At 41.0% G+C, this 19,635-nt stretch overlaps 1 protein-coding gene across 12 annotated transcripts in view; it reads left to right on the top strand.

The window, feature by feature from the left end:
• Positions 1-19,635, top strand: part of LRP1B (LDL receptor related protein 1B) — a 1,327,274-nt gene that overhangs the window by 817,426 nt on the left and 490,213 nt on the right. For all 12 annotated transcript variants that reach the window (XM_073305381.1, XM_073305383.1, XM_073305382.1 and 9 more), the window contains 3 exons: positions 2,270-2,515; positions 10,053-10,250; positions 17,343-17,547. In XM_073305381.1, coding sequence (XP_073161482.1) covers positions 2,270-2,515; positions 10,053-10,250; positions 17,343-17,547 — 649 coding nt within the window. The remainder of the gene's footprint in view (positions 1-2,269; positions 2,516-10,052; positions 10,251-17,342; positions 17,548-19,635) is intronic.

Below are 19,635 nucleotides of genomic sequence, written 5' to 3'. Positions count from 1 at the left end.
TGCCATCAAACAGCCTCCAGCGCTAGATTACAGCTAACTCAGTATTTACTTGTCTGGACAGGACATTGAGCAGGTGGCAACTCAAATATTTGGGCATCATCATAGACCATGCTAGAAGTTGCCTGAAAGATTTGGACACTCATATAGCAGCAGCTGCTGCCAGGTTTCAGGCATGCTTCAGTGGCCTTTGTGGGGATGTCATGACATCAAACTTGCCAAAGAGCTGGGGATCTATAGAACCACAATTATACCTACTCTGTTGTATGGCAGTAAAACATGGGTCCTGAGGAAGGCCAAAGAACATTTTTCATTTTCGATTCTCATCATCTTCATCTGCTGTTCCAGATCAAGTGTCACAACAGGAACACAAATGAGGATATTTGAAGCCAAACCCAGCAACCACCTCTATCAGCACTAGTTTCAGCAGCTTCCTTGGTATGGACATATTATTAGAACGGATGATCAGCAAATTCTGGATCATGTGTACCAAGGAATGCCACTACAGAGATCAAGCTTTGGTGGTGTGATAAGATTGCCAGTGATAGACATAACTGACATAAACATAGCCAGACCACCTTAGGCACCAAGGCAGAGATTGATCCAGGTGGCATTTGGACTGCAAAGAGGCCATGTCCCTTTGAGATTTTCTGGGATTAAGATAATGATAATAAGTTATTATTCAACAGTGGTTTACTACTCATTTACTAATTAGCATGCGGGTATTTATGACTGTTGCCTTAAAGTGTTAATATGCATTGCAGGATATTGGCAGCACGTTTGCCTATCAGTGTTATTTTAATGAATTTGCTCCCTTTTTTCCCCATCATTGAGAACCCTGAAGTCTGGAAAAATAAAGACCCTAAAAAGAAAGGGAACTGTTTTAAAAAATCACGAGGGAAACTGTTCTATAGAAGGACCGCTGGATTGTGTATATTTTCTTGTGCAGATGTAAAATTCAGTTTTAGAGATACATGTGAATCAGACTAGCTAAGAGGCATGAATAAATTAGAAGATTCAGAAGAAAATCTAACTTTCAGTAAATAAATACATTAGTGCACCTGTCTTGTACTCCCAAAATTCACATTGACATTCGTACTTATAGGAAATGCAGGACGAGCTCCTTAATGTTCTTTAGTGTTTGTTTTCACAGCATCCTTTAAATAAAATAAAATAAAATAAAATGGAGAACTAGGTCCTGAATTTCCTTTCACATTGGCTTCTTTGACACCACTGTAGTCACCACAGGGATGCACAAATGTAACTGAGAGCAGACTCAGAATCTGTTGGAGAAAAGCATACCCTTTGCCTCCTAATCCCAGAGACCATCCATGCATAGGTTTAGGAAATAGAAGACACAGAAGACTCAGGGAACATAAGGAACAAGGCACTGAAGCCTCAGATTGCTGAAGGAATAAGGCACTTTGACACAGAGCCAAGTGTGCTGAGGCACTCAATGCATTTCAAGATATATTTGGGGTTAGTGTACACTGGTTAGGAACGGAAAAGGATATCACTGAGCTAAATAGCCTTTAGCCAATTTAAACAAAATCCAACCATGTGAAAATATGAAATGTAAAGTTAGGGCACCTTAACTCTGTCCTGTAATAACACCATGCAATAGCTATGCAATTACAATGAACACATTTTAGTGTTTGTAGTTCCAGATTAGGTTAGACACATAGTGTTCCCCCCACCACCTCCTTTTCTCATGGTGTCACTTCAGGGCAGATTTGGACACTAAATGCTTATTTTGGAGAGATTACAACATCCCTGTAATGTATTTTACTCTGAAATATATTGTCAACCTTTACTCCCATCTTAATGTAGCTTTTGTCTGAAAATTCTGTTGTTCTTTTTTGCAACTGTTTTTAAAAACCCATACATGAATAGTAAGCAAGAAGCCCAAAGAATGGTAGCATTAAGTAAATGAGAAAAGAAGTGTACCATCCAGTAAATACAAAGTGTACTGAATACGTGAATGGTAAAATACCTTTGATAATCTGTCAAAATTTATAATATATATTGTAGTTCTACAATGCTAAAAACTTGCTATCCTCTAACAGTAATGCAACCTCAGATGTATGCAAATTGAATGCACTACTTTTCTGCATAAGTATTCCAAACAAATAGTTGTTCAGCCAGATTTAAATTCAGTTAGTGATTACTTGAGGTTTTTAATTTCTTTTATTACCGAGAAGGTCTTAAAACGTATAATATAATACAGCTGATATCGTTTGCAATTTTTAATGTTCTTTTCCTGTTATTTCAGATGAATGTTCGCTTAACAATGGTGGATGTAGCCACCAGTGTTCTGTAGTTCCTGGAAGAAGAATTGTGTGTTCCTGCCCTACAGGACTTTATCTAAATCCAGACAACAAAACCTGTGAAATTGTGGATTACTGTACCAAACATCTTAAATGTAGTCAAGTGTGTGAACAGCACAAACATAGTGTCAAGTGCTCCTGTTATGAAGGCTGGAAGATCAGTAATGATGGTGAAAGTTGCACTAGTATTGGTAAGCTGAGATTTAGGGCTTCTTCACTATTGTAAGGTTCCTTATTCCTTCTAATAGGAAGTGTAAAAACCAGTAAAATAGGATTAATCTCCAGGGATCTGAGATCCAGTGTCCTTCTACTTTGGACCTCAGTAGAGAGTCTGGACCATAACTTTTAATGGAGGGTGTCATCTCTTCTATGGGAATAGAATCATCATAATATTATAATTGCATCATAATGATAATGCCCAGAGGCCCAAATCAGGATAATAAGGGCTCCAGTTTGCTAGTTGCAATATAAATATAGAAAGACAATCCCTGCCCCTGCCTAGAGGAGCTTGGATATTAAATGAAATCTACTGGGTTACCTACAGCAGTGGTTCTCAACCTCTCCAGACTACTGTACCCCTTTCAGGAATCTGTTTTATCTTGCATACCCCAACTTTCACCTCACTTAAAACCCACTTGCCTTCAAAATCAGACATAAAACTACAGAAGTGTCACAGAACAGTTACTGAAAAGTTGCTTACTTTCTCATTTTTACCATATAATTATAAAATAAATTGATTGGAATATAAATTTTGTACTTACCTTTCATTGTATAGTATATAGAACAGTGTAAACAAGTCTTTGTATAACATTTTAGTTTGCACTGACTTTGCTAGTGGTTTTTTATGTAGCCTGTTGTAAAAGTAGGCACATATCTAGATAAGTTGATGTACCCCCTGGAAGACCTCTGCGTACCCTCAAGGGTATTCATACCTATTGTTAAGAACCGCTGACTTAGAGCTTCCACCTGCCATTTGAGGATTGTTCCTTACAGTTATTTTTCTCATATTTTTGACAACTCTGATTTTAAATATCTCTAAACTATGATGCTTCACCAAGTCTTTTTGGTGACTGTTTCACAGGTCATTAGATTTCACCACTAAGAAATTATTCCAGTTGCTCACCTTTTTCTCACATTCATTCCATGGGCCATTTTTGAACAAATGAGCTAGAAATGAGAGCTTGTGTATCACATTATCAGTCACCTGAGATAATTTCATTAATACCCAATTCAGATATTTTGGAAATGGCCTATTAGAAACCATCTAACTTGACAGTAGCTGAGCTAATTCAAACATTTCATTACATATCCTTTACAGTTATGGTGTAGTCACAATTTAGTTCCAATTAACAGCATGCCAAAGTACAAATTACACCTTATCAAAATAATTACTTTTTAGTTTGTTCTTCTAAAATAATGAATTAAGATTAAAATATATTCAGTATAACTCAAATTAAAGAGTTCCTTGCAACTACCATTGGATTAGATAATTCTCATTGAGTTTTCTTCAAATTCAGTAGGAGGTTGTTTGCTTATTCAAAAGTAGAATTTGATTTGAGCTCTTTGATTTATTCCAGATTATTCCCATTGTTATCTCTTAGTCAACTTTTCTGGGTCATCTTCTAATTTTTTGCTACCTTTTCTATTAGATACAGTTTATTTGTCTGACCTTTCAAATCACACAGAAACCACCCTGAGCTCCATCCACAATGGGAAAAACATTTTAAGGTGTTCATTTTAACCTTTTTTCCCAGCATTCCACTGACCAATTTAAAGATGTTTACTACTGCAGTGTGGGATCAGGAATATATACTCTTTTTCAAGGAATGTCCCTGTGAGTGCTCCACTTTAGGAGAATCTGAGTTCTTGTGCTTGTAATTGGAGAATTTCAGTAACAGTGCCTGGTTGGGTCACACAGGCAGTGTTCCCATCTTGTGCCACTTCTGTCAGTTACACAGTGCAGTGCGACCGACCCCCTCTCAGTTCCTTCTCTACCACCATCGGCATGAGATTGAGCAATCGTCAGAGCGTCTCAGGATTATCTTTAGCTTAGCTGATATCTTTAGAGTATTAGTTTTTTAGAACCCAGTTATTTAGTTAAATAGTTAACTACCCTACCTTTTTCTTACTTTATGTATTTATTTTTTCTCCTCTTAGGAATTTAAGTTTCAGTTATTTGTATACCCCTTAATATAGTATAGTTACCATCCCTCATGGGAGAAACCCTATTCGAAGGGGCATGCCTGGCTTCCTGGTTTTCAACATTCCCTCACTTGCCAGTCTGATGGACATTCACAGTATGTCTGCTGGTACTCCCACTTCCATGATATAAAGGCTTGCACCAGAAAAGCAAGGAATTTAGAGCTAAAACTCCTCACGATGGAGAAGTCTGCACGCGGTGTCCAGTATGGGATCATGAACCCCTCCTGGCCACTGGTCTCCAACGGTGGTATCTGACAAAGATTAATCATCTCTCTGTGAGAGAAAGGAGCATTCCTCCAAGAAGGAAACAAAAAACAGTCTCCAACCTCCCCTTCTCAGGAACTCACCAAAAAGAAACATTCCCCAACCCGTCAGACTACCTTGGTGCCAACTGCACCAAGACCATCCATCTCTGAGGCAGGACCATCCGTTTCCATAGATACCATGCAAGCCAAAGACTCTAGGCGGGTGAGCTCAGACAAAGGCACAAAAGGGAAACCTACAAGCCCTGCCTCAGTACCGCAGCAGCTGCTCAGACATGTGGCAACAAGCAGCTCAGCAGTGCTACAAACTATAGAACCACCTCTTGCCTCCACAATGCACAGTGCATAACCTCTGCACTTACTGCTATGGTAAAGGCATCGGTACTGCCAATAACACCCTCCTCAGTACCAATGCTCTCTGTACTGCAGCAGTTTCTCCAGCATAAAGACCTTTTGGTCTTGTTAGCACCAGAATCCCCACTCCTCAGTACCGACATTACTCCAGTACTCTTGGTATCATGCCAGCTTACAACACCAACTAGGTCAGTTCCTCCTTTATCCAACAATGAGGAGGGGGAGGGGGATGATCCTATAACTCCTTGCCTATGCAGACAGCCACCAGGCTGGGTCTACTAGAATAACATCAATACCTCCCCAGTTTCCATGGTATGCATCCGATGAAGTGAGCTGTAGCTCACGAAAGCTCATGCTCAAATAAATTGGTTAGTCTCTAAGGTGCCACAAGTACTCCTTTTCTTTTTGTGAATACAGACTAACACGGCTGTTACTCTGAAACCTCCCCAGACCTGAAACTCAAGGATGGTAGAGACACCCACGGATGCCATCATCGATGCCATTCCTACTACATTGGTCCTACTGGGACCCGTGGGCAGTGTACCACCAACACTACCCTAAGCCTCAGAATCCACACAGGGAGTGGTTGAGGCAGTCTCCATCATCCTTAGTACTTGGATCCTCTGAATCTCCAGAAGAGGCAATCGGGGAACTGAAGGATACATCAGATCAATAAGTCACATCAGCTGCCAATTCATACCCCCACCACCAATGACAGGGGATGACTTTATACAGTTCCAAGAGCTGTTTAAGAGGATCACAGGCTCATTGGAGATACCACTGGAAGAAATTGTGGAGTCCCAACATAAGTTGCTGGACATCCTCCGTTCTCCAACCTCTTCCAAGATAGCTTTCCCAATAAATGAGGCTCTCATGGCTGTAGTCATGTGGCAAGTTTCCCGGCTCCCTCTATCAGGTTTCCTGAAGAGGTACAATCTACTGTTGAGCACATACCATTTGAAGGCCCCAAACTGTTCTCAACCAAAACAGATGAGTCCCTTCACATGTTGAAGGACTCCAGGATGACACTGAGATCCTTTGGCATATATACACCTACACAAAAGAAGAAATGGGGAGTACAAAGAACAAGATCTGCATCCTACACCCAGCCTTAGAGGCAATACTACCCACAAAGGTGGAGGCAGAGACCCACAAGTTGGAGACCACTCCCTTCTCAGCCTCGATATCCCAACAACCTCCCTCTAAACAGAAGTTTTGAGGATTTGGTCAAGGACCGGAGACACCTCCCACACTTTCTATTGCTGGACCCATCCAACACCATCCATCCATTCGTAGACCATCTGACCCCATTCCATGCAGCATGGTGAAATGTCACATCAGACAATCTAGACAATAGAATTTATCAAGACTGGCTGTTCCATCCAATTTATCTCCATCCCCCCCTACACACCCTATGTCCCTATCCATCTTCAGAGACCTTTCTCACGAACACCTATTATGACAGAAGGTAAACCAACTCATATGCCTGGGCGCAATAGAACCAGTATCTACACAACACAGACGGAAGGGTTTCTACTCCCATTATTTTTTAACCCAGAAAAAAATGGAGGATGGAGACCCATTCTCAACCTAAGAAGACTCAACAAATTCATGAAGACTGAATGATTCAGGATGGTCTTGCTAGCAACGATAATTCCAGCACTAGAATGAGGGGACTGCTTCTCAGCCCTTGAACTCCAGGATGAATATTTCCACATAATGATTCATCCCTCACACAGGAAGTTTCTCAGATTTGTTGTGGGAATGGATAATTTCCAATACAAAGTATTCCCTTTCAACTTGTCCGTGGCTCTACAGGTATTCTCAAAAGTCTTCACAGTGATAGCGGCTCACCTCAGCAGACAAAGGATCATAATATTCCCCTATCTGGATGATTGGTTACTCAAAGCCACGATTTGAGAAGATTTCAGAGTAGACTTGAGAAGAGGCACTAGAAGCTACTCCAAAGACATTAGCTCTCTTCACACAGCTGGGTCTACAAATAAACCAACAAAAATCAACGTTCACACCTGTGCTGATACTGGAATTCATCCGGGACTACCTCTACTCTCTGGCTACAGCCTTTCTGCCCACTTACAGATTTACCACTGTAGTCAACCTAATCACGATAATGTAAGCAGCCCACAGACGACATCCATGATCTGCCTCCAACTGTTAGGCCATATGTCAGCAATGGCATTTGTTGTCAAGCACACCAGACTACACATGTGATGCCTGAAGGGCTGGCTCAGGATACTACACATCCCACACAGACATAGTATAAACAAGCGCCTTACAATGCCAAGCAAAATAAAAAATTCTCCACACTGGTGGACTCAACCACACCACATTTGTGAAGGAGTTCCCTTTGCACAGACCTCTCCATTGATTTGCTTTGGACGTATGGTTAGAGAAGGCACAGTATAAGGTAACAAATAAGTCTGGTAATGCACCTCAGCCTAAGCTCCAGTGACAGTGACATTTCAGTTAACGACCCATCTAAAACAGAATACCAGAATAAAAACATTGCAGGAAAATTACACTTTACTATTTGTCCCACATTTTATTTTTTGCCATGGGTGGTTTGTGTAGCCCAACTTCTCATACCAGATGATATTAAAAAAAAAATTTTTTTTCAATCTAGGATCCTCCTGCATATAAACTGTTCTGTGCACAGCATGACATTTCTCTTTTGTGCATCAGCTGCATTTCTTTATTTATAATTTGTATTTGTTGAAGAGTAATTGTGTAAACATCATAAACCATGTTGCCTATAAGCATTTTTTTTGTCAAATATATGACTATTTATAGAGCAAATAAGCTATTTTGTCCAGCTTTATTTCTTAAACATTCTTTGTATTACTATAGCAGAACTGTTGTTGCCATGGTTAAGGCTGCATTCTGTTTTGCACTTAAAACAGTAGTTAAATCCATAAAGCACAAAATACCTGGCCCAAAGTTTCAAAAGATAATCTGTTGAGTAAAACCTGAATGTTCTGCCCCAGGAGATGTGGGGGAGGGGATGACGGAGGGGGAGTGTTGAAGAGAATTGGTTAATTTTAGTTCCCAAATTCTAGTTGATTTAAAAAAGGGCCAAAAATTTCATCTTCGGAGTTTGCATGATTTTTCTCGCTGACATAACACAGTCTTTCTGTGCCACAGTTAGCCAATAAAGGACAAGATTTATGATGAACAGGGTATTCTACAACATACCTGCTGATTTGTCAAAGATCAGGAGCTTAATTAAATTGTTCATCAAGTTTATGAGCTTTTGACCTTTGTGATGCAACAGCTGCTAATGTTGAAGAGCTTATTGATCATCATATAGTTCAGCTATTTCAGGATCTGCAAAATCAGACACTGCTTTGACAAATATGAGAAGCTTTGTGAACGTGCCTGTTGGTTCAGAGGCAGATACTGCTCTTCATGTAAGGAACCCTTATTCTGTTGGCGATGATTATTTAATGTGCTACAAGTCACAACTGAATCTTTATGTGCAATTATTAGTTAATGCAGACCATGAAAAAGTTTAATTTTTTAAAAGGAAGTGAAAAGTTTCTTTTTTGAAACATTTTGACTGACTCTGTTTTTCGACACCTTAGAAGGCACTGAAATCCTGCCTGTTGTCGTGTTCCCCCAGTAATACGCATACCATCCAAAACTGAAGCCTAGTATGGTAGAGGAAAAGAGATTTTACTAGTTTAACGGTATTATTGTTGCATTGTAGAGGAAGATCTTCAAGAAAGCAATGTCTGTTTTCCAAAATAAAATAATATTTGCAAAGGTCTCTGTTCTTTAAAGCAGAGTTCTTGAACTGGCTGGATAATTTCATTAAGATTTTCTTTTTTTGCTCCAGACCTGGCTGGTCACTTTGACAGAGATCTTGTTCTTTGTGAAAGTAGTCATTGCTGTGTTTGACAGCTTTTCTTAACTTAAATTAGCACTGCATTATGTGTGAGTTAAGGGTACATACATAACATACTTAACACAAATCCACAGCTACAAGGAAATAAAAAGTTAAGGCATCTAACATTACATTCCTTTTACTCATCCACCCAGAGACGTACATTTCACCAGTAGAACAAATGCCATGCACCAGACAATACAAAATATCCTCAATTCTGTCTCAGTAGAGAAGCCAGGGTTCTAGCACCCTTTCTCAAAACACAAGTGAGTATGATTTTTCAAGAACAGTTCAGAATGGTTAGTGGAGGGAAAGTCTGGTCTGTTTGTGGTAGTGGTGGTGAATTTGAAGAAGTTGTGTGCTGTTAGATGCCTTAATTTTACAATTCCTTGTTTTTGTGGTTTTGTGTTAGATAAGTTGTTTATGCAGTTTAACTCACACAAAGTAATCTTTTTTGTATTATATTAGTTGCAGTACATAGTTTTCAACTAATTGTTAATTAGAGCAAAACTAGATAACTTTTAACAGACTTATTTTCTCTGAAGCATTTAAGAAAGTAAAAACTTCACTGAAGTTCTTATTTTAATTTTGATAGCTTAAACTTTTTTTCTGGCCTTAATCCTGGAAGTCCAGGGAGGGAGAGGGAGAGGGGAGGAAAGAACTCCACCACTTAGCTCTCATCCAGAAGACATTCTTTGGGTTTTGCCTGTGGACCGCTGACTGACTGAGTCAGATATCCTTGTTGTTAATATCCATTCAACACCTTTAGTTGAGGCAGGTGAGCAGAAGTCTAAATTGGTCTGAATTATATATATTTGCAAAATTTACTCTTTGTTGGAAAATGAATGAGCTAGTAAGGCTTACAAGATCTATTATTTTAATCAAATTGTTCCTCCAATAAAGTACTCTGCATTCTCGTTCAGCTATGTGTGCCTTATATCAGTAAGTCTACTAAAATTATACTCTTTATTATACATTTTAATGTATAATCCATTGTACTTCCAGATCCATTTGAAGCTTTCATCATTTTTTCCATTCGTCACGAGATCAGAAAGATTGATCTTCAGAAGCGAGACTACAGTCTCTTAGTTCCTGGTTTAAGAAACACAATAGCACTTGATTTTCATTTCAATCAGAGCTTACTGTACTGGACAGATGTGGTGGAAGATAAAATTTACCGAGGCAAGCTTTCTGAAACTGGAGGTATGAATTTAACTTTTTACTTATTTTAGTAGGTCCTTAAAAAGAGAGGACCAGCCAAAGTAATGCAACCATAGTACATCAAACTCTTCAGATTCTGGCCAAGCTATTATTCTTACTCCTCTGAGAGCAATTGTTTTAGGTTATCTCCAAAATCAGGCAGGTGTCACTGGTTTAGTTATGCTTGGTTTACAACTTGAATATTATCTTTGGAACTGTAAAGTCGAGAGACTTAATTTTTAATGTGATACTTTAGATTCTGGTACACAATATTATAGCTTTTTTTTTTTTTTTTTTTTTTTACAAATGCAGAAATATGAGGCCTTTAACGTGGTGACCCAACCACAATATATGTAGTCCCGGCCTATAGCACATCATACTCTCACAGTGTATGTAGAAATACTTTAATAAAAATGTTTTCTAGGTTGATATGCACCTCAGTGTTCTTTCACTGAAAACCTAGCAAACAAAATCACACATTATCTAAAGTTTCAATATGTTCAGAAATTTGATTTCTAAATTTCCTGTTTCCTATTCCTGTAAACTAAAACAGTTCATTTTTCAAGATATTGACCCAAAATATATTTTATACATAAGCACATACTCTCTCATTACTTGTGAGAAAAGAAAAATAACTAATGAAGATAAATATCATGTCAGATTAGCTATTATGTGGTCTCTCAATGAAAAATATGCATAAAGACTCATTAAATGGAGAGGTTTTAGAGTAGTAGCCGTGTTAGTCTGTATCAGCAAAATCAATGAGGAGTCCTTGTGGTACCTTAAAGACTAATAAGGGTATGTCTACACTACGAAATTAGGTCGAATTTATAGAAGTCGGTTTTGTAGAAAGCGTTTTTATACAGTCGACTGTGTGTGTCCCCACACAAATGCTCTCAGTGCATGTAGTCGGCGGAGTGTGTCCACAGTACTGAGGCAACCATCGACTTCCGGAGAGTTGCACTGTGGGTGGCTATCCCACAGTTCCCGCAGTCTCCACCGCCCATTTGAATTCTGGGTAGAAATCCCAGTGCCTGATGGGGCTAAAACATTGTCGCGGGTGGTTCTGGGTACATATCGTCAGGCCCCCGTTCCCTCCCTCCCTCCGTGAAAGCAAGGGCAGACAATCGTTTTGCGCCTTTTTTCTTGAGTTACATGTGCAGACGCCATACCACGGCAAGCATGGAGCCCGCTCAGGTAACCATCACCGTATGTCTCCTGGGTGCTGGCAGACGTGGTACTGCATTGCTACACAGCAGCAGTTTATTGCCTGTTGGCAGCAGACAGTTCAGTATGACTGGTAGCCGTCATTGACGTAGTCCTGGGTGCTCTTTTAACCGGGTGCCTGGGCAAACATGGGAGTGACTCAGCAGGTCATTTCCCTTGATTCGTCTCATGGCGATTGAGTCCTATCAGCAGTGCACTGTCTTTTAATCTGCAGCTAGCAGAAGATGGTGGCCAGTAGTCATACTGCACCGTCTTCTGCCGAACACCCAGGAGATGACGATGGCTAGCAGACGTACTGCACAGTCTGCTGTCAGCAAGATGTATAAAGATATATGAAGTGGCTCAAAACAAGAAATAGATCAGATTTGTTTTGAATTCATTTTCTCCTCCCTCCCTCCCTCTGTGAAATCAACGGCCTGCTAAACCCAGTTTTGAGTTCTATCCTTGAGGTTTTGAGTTCTATCCTTGAGGGGGCCATTCAGTTTCTTGCAAAGCCACCCCCTTTGTTGATTTTAATTCCCTGTAAGCCAACCGTGTAAGCCATGTCGTCAGTCGCCCCTCCCTCCATCAGGGCAACAGCAGACAATCGTTCCGGGCCTTTTTTCTGTGCAGACACCATACCGTGGCAACCATGAAGCCCGCTCAGATCACTTTGGCAATTAGGATCACATTAAACACAACATGCATTATCCAGCAGTATATGCAGCACCAGTACCTGGCAAAGCGATACCGGGCGAGTAGGCGATGTCAGCGCGGTGATATGAGTGATGAGGACATGGACACAGACTTCTCTCAAAGCACGGGCCCTGGCAATGTGGGCATCATGGTGCTAATGGGGCAGGTTCATGCGGTGGAAAGCCGATTCTGGGCCTGGGAAACAAGCACAGACTGGTGCGACCGCATAGTATTGCAGGTTTGGGACGATTCCCAGTGGCTGCGAAACTTTCACATGCATAAGGGCACTTTCATGGAACTTTGTGACTTGCTTTCCCCTGCCCTGAGGCACAAGAATACCAAGATGAGAGCAGCCCTCACAGTTGAGAAGCGAGTGGCAATAGCCCTGTGGAAGCATGCAACGCCAGACAGCTACTGGTCAGTTGGGAATCAATTTGGAGTGAGCAAATCTACTGTGGGGGCGGCTGTGATGCAAGTAGCCAATGCAATCAAAGATCTGCTGATATCAAGGGTAGTTACCCTGGGAAATGTGCAGGTCATAGTGGATGGCTTTGCTGCAATGGGATTCCCTAACTGTGGTGGGGCCATAGACGGAACCCATATCCCTATCTTGGCACCGGAGCACCAAGCCAGTGAGTACATAAACCGCAAGGGGTACTTTTTAATAGTGCTGCAAGCACTGGTGGATCACAAGGGACGTTTCACCAACATCAGTGTGGGACGGCCAGGAAAGGTACATGACGCTCACATCTTCAGGAACTCTGATCTGTTTCAAAAGATGCAGGAAGGGACTTTATTCCCAGACCAGAAAATAAACCTTGGGGATGTTGAAATGCCTATCCTTGGGGACCCAGCCTACCCCTTAATGCCATAGCTCATGAAGCCATCCACAGGCAGCCTGGACAGTAGTCAGGAGCTGTTCAACTACAGGCTGAGCAAGTGCAGAATGGTGGTAGAATGTGCATTTGGACATTTAAAAGCGCGCTGGCGCAGTTTACTGACTCGGGTAGACCTCAGCAAAACCAATATTCCCTCTCTGGTCACTCGATTTCTGATCTTAAAGCGACTATCCTTCAACAAAAAATCTTCGCAAAAAAGACTCCAACAAGAGACTGCTGAATTGGAATTAATTTGCAAATTGGATACAATTAACTTAGGCTTGAATAGAGACTGGGAATGGTTGACTCATTATAAAAAGTAACCTATTTCCCCTTGTTTATTCCTTTCCCCTCCCCACCCCCCATTCCTCAGACGTTCTTGTTAAACCCTGGATTTGTGCTGGAAATGGCCCACCTTGATTATCATAGACATTGTAAGGAGAGTGATCACTGTAGAGAAGCTATTACCAACAGGAGAGTGGTTTTGCTGGGCGGGGGGAGAGGAAACCTGGATTTGTGCTGGAAATGGCCCACCTTGATTATCATACACATTGTAAGGAGAGTGATCACTTTGGATAAGCTATTGCCAGCAGGAGAGTGGGGTGGGGGGAGAGAAAACCTTTTATAGTGATAAAAACCCATTTTTTCATGGTCTGTGTGTAGAAAAACATCTTCTGTATTTTCCACAGTATGCATCCGATGAAGTGAGCTGGAGCTCTCAAAAGCTTATGCTCAAATAAATTGGTTAGTCTCTAAGGTGCCACAAGTACTCCTTTTCTTTTTGCGAATACAGACTAACACGGCTGTTACTCTGAAACCCTGAAATATTCCCACTGTTATTACTGCTTGCTGTGTGCTCCACAATATCTGTGAGAGTAAGGGGGAGATGTTTATGGCGGGGTGGGAGGTTGAGGCAAATCGCCTGGCTGCTGGTTACGCACAGCCAGACACCAGGGTGGTTAGAAGAGCACAGGAGGGTTTGAAAACCAGTTTCATGACTGGCCAGGCTACGGTGTGAAAGTTCTGTTTGTTTCTCCTTGATGAAACCCCCTGCCCCTTGTTTCACTCTACTTCCCTGTAAGCTAACCACCCTCCCCTCCTCCCTTCGATCACCGCTTGCAGAGGCAATAAAGTCATTGTTGCTTCACATTCATGCATTCTTTATTAATTCTTCACAGAAACAGGGGGATAACTACCAACGTAGCCCAGGAGGGGTGGTGGAGGAGGGAAGGACAAGGCCCCACAGCACTTTAAAAGTTTCAAACTTGTTGAATGCCAGCCTTCTGTTGTTTGGGCAATCCTCTGGGATGGAGTGGCTGGGTCGCCAGAGGCCCCCCCACTGCGTTCTTGGGCATCTGGGTGAGGAGGTTATGGAACTTGGGGAGGAGTGCGGTTGGTTACACAGGGGCTGTAGTGGCGGTCTGTGCTCCTGCTGCCTTTCCTGCAGCTCAACCATACGCTGGACCATATTAGTTTGATTCTCCAGCAGCCTCAGCATTGAATCCTGCCTCCTCTCATCACGCTGCCACCACCTTTCAGCTTCAGCCCTCTCTTCAGCCCAGACATTTTGTGCTTTCCTGCACTCTGACATTGTCTGCCTCCACGCATTCATCTGTGCTCTGTCAGTGTGGGAGGGCAGCATGAGCTCAGAGAACATTTCATCACGAGTGCATTTTTTTTTTTGCCTTCTAATCTTCGTTAGCCTCTGGGAAGGAGAAGATCCTGTGATCCTTGAAACACATGCAGCTGGTGGAGAAAAAAAAAGGGACAGTGGTATTTAAAAAGACACATTTTATAGAACAATGGGTACACTCTTTCACAGTAAACCTTGCTGTTAACATTACATACATAGCACATGTGATTTTGTTCCAAGGTCGCATTTTGCCTCCCCCCAGCTCGTGGCTAGCCCCTCCCCCCTCTCCGTGGCTAACAGCAGGGATCATTTCTGTTCAGCCACAGGCAAACAGCCCAGCAGGAATGGGCACCTCTGAATGTCCTCTTAAGAAAAGCACCCTATTTCAACCAGGTGACCATGAATCACTCTCCGGAGGATAACACAGAGAGATAAAAAACGGATGTTGTTTAAACGCCAGCAAACATACACTGCAATGCTTTGTTCTACAGTGATTCCCGAGTACGTGCTACTGGCCTGAAGTGGTAAAGTGTCCTACCATGGTGGATGGAATAAGGCTGCCCTCCCCAGAAACCTTTTGCAAAGGCTTTGGGAGTATATCCAGGAGAGCCACGAATGGCAGGGCAAATCAATCCTTTCACATGCTTGCTTTTAAACCATGTATAGTATTTTAAAAGGTACACTCACCAGAGGTCCCTTCTCCACCTGGCGGGTCTGGGAGGCAGCCTTGGGTGGGTTCAGGGGGTAGTGGGTCCAGGTCCAGGGTGAGAAACAGTTCCTGGCTGTTGGGAAAACCGGTTTCTCTGCTTGCTTGCTGTGAACTATCTACAACCTCATCATCATCATCTTCCTCGTCTCCAAAACCTGCTTCCTTGTTGCCTCCATCTCCATTGAAGGAGTCAAACAACACGACTGGGGTAGTGGTGGCTGAACCCCCTAAAATGGCATGCAGCTCATCATAGAAGTGGCATGTTTTGGGCTCTGACCCAGAGCGGTTGTTCGCCTCTCTGGTAGGCTTGCCTCAGCTCCCTAAGTTTCACGCGGCACTGCTTCGGGTCCCTGTTATGGCCTCTGTCCTTCATGTCTTGGGAGATTTTGACAAATGTTTTGGCATTTCGAAAACTGGAACATAGTTCTGATAGCACGGATTTCTCTCCCCATACAGTGATCAGATCCTGTACCTCCCGTTTGGTCCATGCTGGAGCTCTTTTGCAGTTCTGGGACTCCATCATGGTCACCTCTGCTGATGAGCTCTGCATGGTCACCTGCAGCTTGTCATGGTGGCCAAACAGGAAATTGAAATTCAAAAGTTTGCGGGCCTTTTTCTGTCTACCTGGCCAGTGCATCTGAGTTGAGAGTGCTGTCCAGAGTGGTCAAAATGGAGCACTCTGAGGTAGCTCCCGGAGGCCAATACCGTCTAATTGCATCCACAGTACCCCAAATTCGACCCGGCAAGGCCAATTTCAGCGCTAATCCTCTTGTCGGGGGTGGAGTAAGGAAATTGATTTTAAGAGCCCTTTAAGTCGAAAAAAAGGGCTTAGTTGTGTGGACGGGTGCAGGGTTAAATTCATTTAACGCTGCTAAATTCAACCTCAACTTCTCATGTAGACCAGGGCTAACAAATTTATTAGGACATAAGCTTTCGTGGGCTAAAACCCACTTCATCAGATGCATGGAGTGGAAAATACAGTAAAGAGGTATAAATACACAGGATATGAAAAGATGGGAGTTGCCTTACCAAGTGGGGGATCAGGGACCAAACCCTGCAACAAACCCAGTGCCAACTCTGTCCACATATCTATTCAAGGGACACTATTATAAGACCTAACCATATCAGCCACACCATCAGGGGCTCGTTCACGTGCACATCTACCAATGTGATATATGCCATCATGTGCCAGCAATGCCCCTCTGCCATGTACATTGGCCAAACCAGACAGTCTCTAAACAAAAGAATAAATGGACACAAATCTGACATCAAGAATTATAACATTCAAAAACCAGTAGGAGAACACTTCAGTCTCCCTGGAACTCAATAACAGACTTAAAAGTGGCAATTCTTCAACAAAAAACCTTCAAAAACGGACTGCAACGAGAAACTGCAGAACTGCAATTAATTTGCAAACTGGACAACATCAAATTAGGCCTGAATAAAGACTGGGAGTGGATAGGTCACTACAAAAATGAATCTTCCCCCCTGCTGATACTCACACCATCTTGTCAACTGGTTGAAATGGGCCACCTTGATTACATTGAACTCATTAGCACTACAAAAGTGATTTTTCCTCCCTTCTTGTCAACTGTTGAGAATAGCCCACTTCCACGTTAATTGAATTGGCTCATTAGCACTGACCCCACACTTGGTAAGGCAACTCCCATCTTTTCATATCTTGTGTATTTATACCTCTCTACTATATTTTCCACTCCATGCATCTGATGAAGTGGGTTTTAGCCCATGACAGTTTATGCCCTAGTAAATTTGTTATTCTCTAAGGTGCAACAAGGACTCCTCATTAAATGGAGACTGTCTTAACTATAGCATCAGAAAAGTTTTATATACAGTTTTGCATATTTTAATTATTTTTGTTTGGCACGCAGTGTGATCATGCATTTATCACATTTTAAGTGTTGTTCCTCTGTTCTAACCCTTTTATATGTTTGCTACCTTTTGATCTTTCTTAGGTGTGAGTGCCATTGAAGTGGTAGTGCAACATGGCCTGGCCACTCCTGAGGGTCTTACAGTAGATTGGATTGCAGGAAACATATACTGGATAGACAGCAATTTGGATCAAATCGAAGTAGCAAAATTAGATGGCACTTTGAGAACAACATTAATAGCAGGCGCTATGGAGCATCCCAGGGCTATTGCCTTGGACCCTAGATATGGGTAAATATACAATAGTTCTTTTTTTCATGATTGCTTATTAAAACACTTTGAGGAAGGGGCTTGAAATATATTAATGTTTCTTGGTTTATTTGGAGTGAGCACTTACATTTAACTTACCTTTAACAATACTTGAAGAACTAATTTTTTTGGTGCAGTGAACCAGGGCATCAGGAGACGTAGGAGTCAGTCTAGTCTTGGCTTTTTTACTGACGCACTATGTGACTGTGCGCAAGTAACTTAACCTCCCTGTTTGTTTCTCCATCTCTAAAATAGGGATAATAATGTTTACCAGCCTTTGTAAATAGCTTGTAGATCTGCAGATGAAGAGTACTATATGAGTTCCAAGCATTATTATTTAGTAATAAGCAAAAGCAAAATATGTACTAGCTAAACTGGTTAATTCATTTATTTTACCCAATACCATACAGAATGAATTGCATTTCTATGGCTGTTAGGATACATATTTAATAAAGCAAACTGTTCAATTAAAGGTAGTCCTAAAATCATGTGTCAAAGAAACAGTATATTCTTCTATTCCACATAATACTACATGTGATTTGTAGGTCATATTTTTTAACAGTAGTGTATCTGTCCTGATACTATGGAAAAAATGGTCTAATGTTTCAGTACACTACAGCCAAGTCAAGTAAGGGTAAAATTAAACAAATGTCTTTATATTTCTCAAAATTGTTGTTGGTTGCTCTATTTAAAGTTTAAATGAAATTCATAAATACATCGACTAAAAAGTTAGCTAAGTGGAGTCTCTCGTCCTGATTGTCCTTGAATGTAGCTGCAAACAGGGAATAATTTAGTTGGCATAAGTGAAGTTAACTCAGTGTAAAACTGGTGAAAGTGAAAAGAAAATGAAGTTCCATTCCTGGAATCTGTAAGTCAATTTTCAGCCAGCTGTTGAATGACACAAGACTCATGTCTGGAAATATGTTTGTTTACTACATAAAAGATTTTGAAAATTATTTGAGTTAGACCATTTTATTGAGATAAATGAAAAATAATGATCAAGAGACAGAACACTGTTAAATCAATACTGGACAAAGTTTGATTTATTAAAATATTTTTGGAAGCCAAGATGTAATGTCTAAAGGCCAACTGGCCACAAAGACAAAGCCACTGTCTTTATACATAACAGCCTTTTCCCATTGATGATAAATTCAAAAATGGGTGTAAAAGATAAGGTAAGTTAGAAAGAATTTGTAGACAATAACATTTTCTAGAAAAGCAACTGTGTACACCTTTCCTTCTGGTAGTAACGGAAAAAAATAAAACCTTTGAACACACAAAGCATTACCTGCCACATGTATTCTAAAGAACTTTTGAATAACAAAATTTTATGTGATTCAAATCAAAGATTTGTTTGTATTGCTGCTAAATACTTAGTTCTAATTTTTCTTTGTAAGCATACGACTGTGACAATCCTTATAAAAATTATTGAACCAAATCTCTAGATGTTTTCAGTCACAGAATATGCTCAAGGAAGACTGTAACTATCCGCATATATGGTGAGCTGCAAATATAGCCAAGTAAGCATCATCCGAAAAAATTGGTTATACAGAAAACAGCTTTACATTCCTTAAAATGAGAATCCAACCAGAAGAAAAGCAATCTTAGGTCTTCTGATAATTTGATTTTGAGTCCTCCCTCCTTATCTATTTTATGGTTAATTTCTAACTTTAACTTTAAACATTTTGAAAAAGATATTAGAAAGCTGTTTCAAAAAAAAATAAGAGATGTTTTTCAAAAAAGAGTGCACATGTGGGCTTTACACTTAACTTACCATATGTACATACAAATCAAGAGTGAAACTGGCTAACAGGGGCATAAAGGCGTCAAGGGAGCAGCGTGGGAGGGAAAACAGACAAAACAGAGTTGCTGTGTCCTTGCCTCACATGTTTGAGTCCCAAGTATATGAGCTTTCTGACAGGTAGTTAGTTGTGCACATTGAGTATTTATGCAAGTTTCAATTGTGCATTCACAGATGTATGCAAGCAATTGTGCAGGCCTAAAAACTAGATCATAATGTCTAGATTTGATTCAATCCTTAATAAGTACACACAATGTGGAAGACTTCAA

Source organism: Lepidochelys kempii, chromosome 11 (assembly GCF_965140265.1).
Source record: "Lepidochelys kempii isolate rLepKem1 chromosome 11, rLepKem1.hap2, whole genome shotgun sequence".
Lineage (NCBI taxonomy): Eukaryota > Metazoa > Chordata > Testudines > Cheloniidae > Lepidochelys > Lepidochelys kempii.
Note: the sequence above shows the minus strand (reverse complement) of the source record. Positions and strands in the feature narration are given on the sequence as shown.